General features: G+C 25.1%; 1 protein-coding gene across 1 annotated transcript in view; it reads right to left on the bottom strand.

The window, feature by feature from the left end:
- Positions 1 to 3,531: 3,531 nt before the first annotated feature.
- The window catches only part of LOC100572995 (piwi-like protein Ago3), an 11,126-nt gene continuing 6,585 nt past the window's right edge, over positions 3,532 to 8,072 (bottom strand). Inside the window, exons 14-18 of the mRNA XM_003247790.4 lie at positions 7,855 to 7,992; positions 7,596 to 7,781; positions 5,987 to 6,094; positions 5,746 to 5,886; positions 3,532 to 4,405 (exon numbers count right to left, since the gene is read on the bottom strand). Of these exons, the coding sequence (XP_003247838.2) occupies positions 4,319 to 4,405; positions 5,746 to 5,886; positions 5,987 to 6,094; positions 7,596 to 7,781; positions 7,855 to 7,992 (660 nt within the window). The 3' untranslated portion in view covers positions 3,532 to 4,318. The remainder of the gene's footprint in view (positions 4,406 to 5,745; positions 5,887 to 5,986; positions 6,095 to 7,595; positions 7,782 to 7,854; positions 7,993 to 8,072) is intronic.

Below are 8,072 nucleotides of genomic sequence, written 5' to 3'. Positions count from 1 at the left end.
TTAGTTGAAAAAAATAAGTAACTTAACTTAGTTAAAAATAATTTACTTTTTTTTTTTTCATATAAAACTTATAATTACACCATTTACACCTCATGTTAAAGATCTACAAATAACATAATATTGTAATGTAGGTCTTTATATCTTAAAAAAATGTATTTTGTTGTAAGTACTTATATATTATGAAATCCAACAAAATAACTAAATTATTTGTATATTTTTTTTTTTTACCTAAAAGTTTTCCAAAGTGATGGTAAAACTTTTAAATTTTACTTTGTTATTACCAACTATGAACTAAATATTAATAATCAAATTAATTATAAAAGTATATAATTAAACGTGATTATAAAATGAATTAACGAGCTAAGTTATAAGTTACTTTAAAAAAAAAGTAATTCATTAAGATAGAAGTTACTTCTTAAAAAAAAAGTAACTCGTTAAGTAACTTAGTTAAAAGTAACTTAACTTTTTAACTTAACTTTAACTTTTTAACTCGTTAATGTCCAGCCTTGTAGATCACAATTGAAATTGTGTAAATATTTAAGTTTTAGAAACTATAATATCTAACCTACTTTGTATGTAGCTACTTAAAATTCAGAAATCATAGAACGTGATGGTTAAGCCCTGTATAAAAACTACAAAACGACAATTTTATAATAATATGAATTAAAGAATAATACACTCATAGTGGTTTTATAGTACCATTTAAAAAAATTGATTTTTGATGGTTTTTATCGATATTCAAATCGGATTTTGAAATAATTAATTTCAATCCAAGGAGCTGATTAACAAATACTTTTTGGTGGACTATTTCGTAAAGGAATCTATTTATCAACAAACATTTTTATTCTTTAAGTCAACATGACGTGAGTATGTTGTAGACGTCAACCAAAAGTGGTTAACAATGAGAATCACAATGTCCAATATTTGTCCACTATTTAGTGACTTATTTTGGTCCATACACACAATACTCGATGGATGTGTTTTCAAAGTTAAATAGTAAAATATGTAAATAAATATAGAAATATTTGACGCCGTCCGACGTACGATATCAGTTAAACGAATCACCTTTGAGAGATATGGTCACGCCACCACGTCATAGCTTACTCCTCACTGGACATAATAGCCGCCACTGTATAAAAGGACGTACTGATGCTTCGTTCACCCATAACGCAATTTTTGTGCAAATACAATTTTCTGTGAGTATACAGCTGACGAGAAACAAAATTTCTTTGATCTTTATATTATTTTTAATTATTCGTGTTTTCTATTTTTATTTTTTTTTTTTTGTCTACTTGCAGTTTTACTTTACACCTCAAAAAACCAAAAATGGGCGCTGAAAAAGTTACCATGAACATCGTCGTCGTCGGACAAGTCCAATCTGCCAAGGCCATCAAATCGGTCGCCAAAGCCACTCCGGCCACCAGCCAATTGATGGTGAGTTGTTTTCTGTGGTTTTTTTTAAATTTCAAATAATAGTGTCATTGCATTTTTTTTTTTTAATTCTCATTGTTATTGTATTTCAATTTTCTTTTATTGTCCTGCACACGCATATAATTTGGTATGTTTATTTAATTTTTCACAATGTATATAAAATAAAACAGTAGTACAATATTCATTTTTATATCATGAACGTCTTTAAAATATATACAATTTTGTTATTAGATATAGGTATGAAAATAATTTGAGCTGAAATAATTTTGTTCAATATTTTATTGTTACATCAAATTGAATTATTATTGATTTTATATAAACAACCAGCTATTTTTTTATAATTTGTAATCATAATTTACCAAACATTTAATCTTTGGATAAGTCTCGAAAATATATTTTCTCTACCTCTTATTATTATAGTACTAAAATTGACTAACTAAATGTCAAATATTTCGCACACAATATAGTCATAATAATAAGCTGTCAGTGTTGAAATGTATTTAAATACTTTTATAGTATTCCTAAAAACTTTTTTAAAATTAAGTATTAAGAAGTATTTTAATACAGTAGGTATTGGTATAACTGTATTTGAAAATCAAATAATTTTTTGTAAATACTTTTAAAGATTCAAAAGAATTATTTGTCGCAGTTCAGACTGCTATTTGATAATTATTATAAATTAAAATCAAATCATTAAATTGTTGGATTATAGTTTAATTAATATGAAATGTATAATTTATTATTTTTCGTTTTTCAGTATAAAATTGAGTAAAGTATAAGTAATATAAAGATTCAATGATACTTAAATGTTGACATCATAACTTTAAATTAGTACAATTGTTACTAAATACATAAATAATTTTTACTACTTGAAATGAATAAAATTAAAAGTATATGCCAAGTATTAGTACAAATAGTTCTTAAAAACTTTTTCTTCAAACTTAAAAGACTTTGAGTTTTATTTTAAATACTTCCTGAATCAATGTATTCTTATATTAATTTAAATATGATTTTAAAAATAAATTTTACGACTCTGTAAGCTTTTTAGTATACGCATTTTGTAATCCTGTTAGAATTTACTATATAGTTCTACCAAGATTCTAAACTTTTATACTTGAGTATATTATGTTAATTGATTATTTTTTATTTTGTTCCAGAACTGTTAATTCAAGTCCATATCAATCTCAAACTCAAAAATGCCATAGCCCAAACAGTACATAATTTTATAATTTGTTTTTAAATTTAATAATGTGTATTGACATTGCAAAATAAATCAGTTTCTTCCGCCTATAAAATTGTTTATTATTTATTTGTGCCATTCTAAGTTCATATCATAGATTATATGTCCCTGTTAATATTGATTGGAATTTCAAAGATTAGATAGTGTGCAGTAATTTTTAAACTTAATCTATATTTATACATTTTAAACACTTTACAGAATTTTCATGAAATATTTAATTTCTAAAAAAAATTTTTAAAAAAATGATTATTATATTTAAAAGTTAATAGTAGAAAAGCTAAAACAGTAGGGCGTTATTGGGCGTATCCTCTAAATACTATGACACAGCAAGAAGGAAACTTTCAGGTAATTTTTTAAGTTTGAGTCACAGAGGAATTTTTAAAAAGTACTGCATGACAATTACTACATTTGATGAACTAGTAAGTGAATTTAAATAAGATATATAATATACATACAAATCATGGCTTTTTTATGATTTTTATCTAATTAAATGTTTACTCCACCTTGGTCTTTAAGTATATATTTATCTATATTTATAATATGAAGTTAAAAGATATTGTAAGATAAACTATTATATGTTCATTGTTCAATTAGATATAATCAATTATATTGTTCAAATAAAAAAACCAAGTTAAAATAAATCTACATTTTACAAAAATATGATAAAAAATCTATACTTATTAAAAATAATCTATTTAAAATAAAATAAGCCTAGTAAAATAAAAAAATATATTTTAATTATGAAACATAAATGGAATACAAAAAAAACATAGCTGAGTAAATATAAGTGGATTAAAAAAAAGAATAATATATTAAAAAATATAATCAGAATAAAAAAAAAAATACAAAAATCAATATGATACAATTGTCAAAAATATAAATATATTATTATAATAAACTTAATTCAAGTATCACCTATTACTAACAGTCAAGCTTTTTAAGTGCAATTAAGAAAATAAACAAAATATAAAATATGAAGTAGGCAGATAAATTTATTTAAGTTATATAAAATATATTGGATACGACATCAGTTCTTACATAAGAATAAATACACATTATACATTATTATCTGGTAAAGCCAGGATTTAAGCTAACTGTTTATACATAACAACAGTAATGTCTAAACCGTTTTCTGGAATTATGTTTTTGTACTAAACATTAAAGTAACTTGTTTATAAATAATTTTTTATTTAATATTTTAGTTTCTGTTTTAGCATAATAATATTATTGACTTTGAATTGTTCATTATTAGTTGTTCACATTTTACTGTTGTAATTTATCATAAAAAGTGTAGCAGGCTCATAACTTATAATAAAATAATATTGAGTAAAATAGAATAAATAAAACAAGATTTTTTTGTCACAATAAAAAAGGGCGATTTATTTCTTAACTATTTATTAACTACTTATTCTGATTATCAAGACAATTACTGAAATGGCACAACAATTATTATTATTATTATTATTATTTAAGTATTATAGGTGATAATGTTCACAGATTTTGTGATTTTCAACAATAATCAAGTCTTAAAAATAACTTAAATGAAAAACATTTGTTTCAACTGTTATATACTCTGGTTTAATAGTGTACGTCATGTATATATAAACTGAAAAGACCTCCCTGATCGTCCAAAATCGTACATGTTCATTACAGGAAAAATAGAGAGTTGCATAATTTATCACTTGGCATTTGTCTAACATTTTGACCTATAAGGTATGCAAGTTTATGAGCATACTAAAAAAAAAAAACAAAAAAAAAACATTAATAATACAATTTGAATTAAAATTATAATAATAGTTAAATATAATTACATTATAAAAAATATAGTAATAGATGCTTAAATAATAAATAAACTATATACAGTGAAATTTGTCCTTCCCCACATTTTGAAATTGTTCAAGATGACCAATTGACCATTTGAAAATGCATTATCAATTGTTATAGCATTGCTTTGCATACTATTATGACTAATTTATGTTACCAATGTTTTTATATAATAAATTGTTTTTATTTAGTTATAATTAAATACTTTGGCAACAATACAAGTAATAACTATTAGCATAATATTAATTAATTAACTTTATTTATGCAAAAATCTATGTTACCATGAATGTTTCTTTACAATGAAAACCGTGGGGGTTTTCATCCTCAAAGAAATAAAAACAGTCAGATTTCCCATTGGGGAGTGTAGTCAGCTGTTACAGTGGCTAAGAAAATATTTTAAAAGCATAACTAAAATAGTTAAGTTAAGAATTGTTACATAAAAATATTTATTAAAAGATCTGTTTTGTATGCCTATTAATATAAAAAATGTTGTGCATTTTAATGTTTTATATTAATGAATTTAACATTCCAAATAATGGTTTTAATTTTGTTTCATTAGTAATGTCGTTCATAATTCATAACAATTATCATAGTAAGTTTTTATAAAAATTTGTCGGATATCCAATGAAGTTTTTCAAAAGTAGGCTAAATATAATTACTTTAAGCGAGAAAAAAATATTATAAAAATTCGAATGGATAGGTATATTGTTGATTAATATTTAGGGTATTTTGGAGAGGGTATTATAACTTGTCTACCTATTAAAGGACAGGAAAATGTTTAGTGTCTATAATCATAAAAAAGATAAATCAGCCTCGAAATAAAAACTTCTGTGTACTTAAAATGCTTTAATAGGATTAATATTTACATCTATATTGAATAGAGACCGATGTAATAAAATACTAATACATTTAAGAATATATGTTTAGGAACATTTAACTTAGCAACATGTGCCTAACATGTGATCAGTAATAAAAAAATTAAGAAATACATAACTTTTTTAATTTGATTGCTTTCAATAGGCAATATTTTGTAATTTGGACATAGTTATACAATCATGCATTGCACAATACCTTTTGTCAATATTGGGTAACGTAGTAAATAGTCTCCAAACATCTTTATACAAGTTTCACTGTACCTTATATTTGTATTCTTAAATCATAAATAACTAAATCTATTTTAGAATTCATTATAAAAACTTCAACAATATATGTTGTATTTATATCTAAATAATTTCATATTTTATATTTACTTGAACAGGAGCAGGAACTTTTACTGTGCCACACCAATTATAATACAAGTGACACAACTTGTAGGATAATCTTTGGACATTTTCAACACTTAAATTACACCCATTTTTCAGTACAATGTAATGCGTTGGATTAACAGTACCCTGAACAAAAAAGTCATTTTAATAATTAATAATAAAAAGGAACTAAGATAAATTTAAAATAAAAATCAAACATTTTCAAAAGAAAATTAATATACTTTACCTGACGAACATGTTGAGAGACCAAGAAAAAATCGAAATAATTTCTTCTGGTTACAGTATTATCAATAACAGTTCCAGGACTTGGATTTGAATATTTTTCATCTAAATACTAGATATAACAAAAATATTAAAGTTGTCAAGATTAAGTAATAAAGAAAACTAATATTTCTTTTTACATAAATTTATAACCCGTAATAATAAATGCAATTTGTTGTACGGGCCAGGAAAACTTGCAAATTATTCTCTAGTACCCCAGCTGTGTTTTTCGGTGGGGCTAGTAGTTAATAAGTACTACCGAAAAAACGCCAATGGGCGCTAGAATCATTGGCAGATTTTCATGAAAAAAATTAGCTACAAATTATCTGTTTATCTATAACTGATTTCTTATTGACAATTTATATTAATGGTATAACATAAATGATAGTTAATAATGATATTAAATGTAAATAAAGAATAATATTATTGAATAATAATGTAATAATTGTTATATTAGACTAATGCTTTAAGAGGACGCCACACCCGCATATATTGTCCCCGACTTACAAAGACCTAAGACGGAGACAACACATGCAGGTACAGATGTTTATTGTTACATCTTACAAGTTCGTAACTTACCAAATGTACGCTCAGCAGATCACAATTAACTCTGCTAATTTAAAATACATAAATACATTCACTCTAATATTAGAGTAACCCAACCTATTATGAAACTTAATAATAAAAATATTAACTGTGTGTGTATGTGGCATTTTTAAGATTTTTCAGTTTTTAACCCTAAAGCACACGCTTTTCGGTCAAAAGCCGGGTCAAAGACCGGGCTTTTAGAATTTTGTTCATTGTTTCAAAAATACAAAATATTAACCTAATCCAACCTAGGTACCTTCTAATTAGGTGATAAACTAAAATTAGATACAACTCCAACTGTATACGATCTGATGTCGGTAATATAGAAGTGTTCAAAGTTCATTACCAGACATTACATATTAATATACGGTCAAAAAGACTTGTGTGCGTGATGTAAAAAATCAATTATGGGTTATTTTTAGGCTGTGTTTCTAATAATTTGCTGCTCGATAAACGAAATTGATATTTACAATATTTTCTTTGTGACTGGTTAGTTGACTCTGATTTGCGCCATATTGTGTATGACTAAAAAGACCGTGCACGTGTATTCTCGTGAATATTTTAAATGCGTGAGATCTAGGGTTAAGTGAGTTATGAGTATTTTTAATATACACTATATTAAACACACATAACTTGCTAAAAAAATTGAATTATTGCAATAAAAAACCACATATAAACACAGATAATGTTCTTACTTCTTACCATAAAGTTTCATCACTCTAATTTTTAAACAATTGGGGCTAAACGTCTGCTGAGCGTAAATTTGCTGTTAGACACATGTAAGACAGTGATAGCTGGCTGTGTACTGTCCTCTGAACACAAATCATTAACCAATAACGTAACGACATTTTCTTTTCTATTAACAACTACAGATTTTAATACAAATATCATATTGATTTTTACCTAATTTTGATAAACATAATAATGTGTTAAATAAAGTGTGTCAATAATTCAATGTTCTGGTTTAATCTTTCATAATATATTACCTGGTAAACGCGTGTGCTAATGCGTTTCTGAACAATTATTAAAGTAACCATAGGATTATAATTCTCTGGGTGATATTTGAAAGATTCTATTAAATCTCGAAGTTCAATTTCTTCTACCTGTTTTAAATCTCCATCAGATACTCCATCTCTATATATAATTATCTTTTCAGGCAACAACCCATTTTTCTAGAATAAAGTATTGTAATTAATTTTAATACAATATCAAAACATAAATTATAGTAATACAACAAAAACTAACTGCTTTAAATTGCATCACCACTTTATGGAATGCGTCTTGCACAGACTTCATAAGTTCTTGATGGGTACTCCTTTGCATTGCAGCGACTGAATACCATTCAGTAAATGTCTTGTCCATTGAAGCTACAAAACCAACACACTACTCATTTGTTTATCTTTTCTCATGGTATACATCAATGCCAACTATCATAGTATTTTTCTAAAAAAATAAAATTAAAA

The sequence above is a fragment of the Acyrthosiphon pisum genome, chromosome A2, assembly GCF_005508785.2.
Source record: "Acyrthosiphon pisum isolate AL4f chromosome A2, pea_aphid_22Mar2018_4r6ur, whole genome shotgun sequence".
NCBI classification, from domain to species: Eukaryota; Metazoa; Arthropoda; class Insecta; order Hemiptera; family Aphididae; genus Acyrthosiphon; species Acyrthosiphon pisum.
This window is presented reverse-complemented; position numbering and strand designations above follow the sequence as displayed.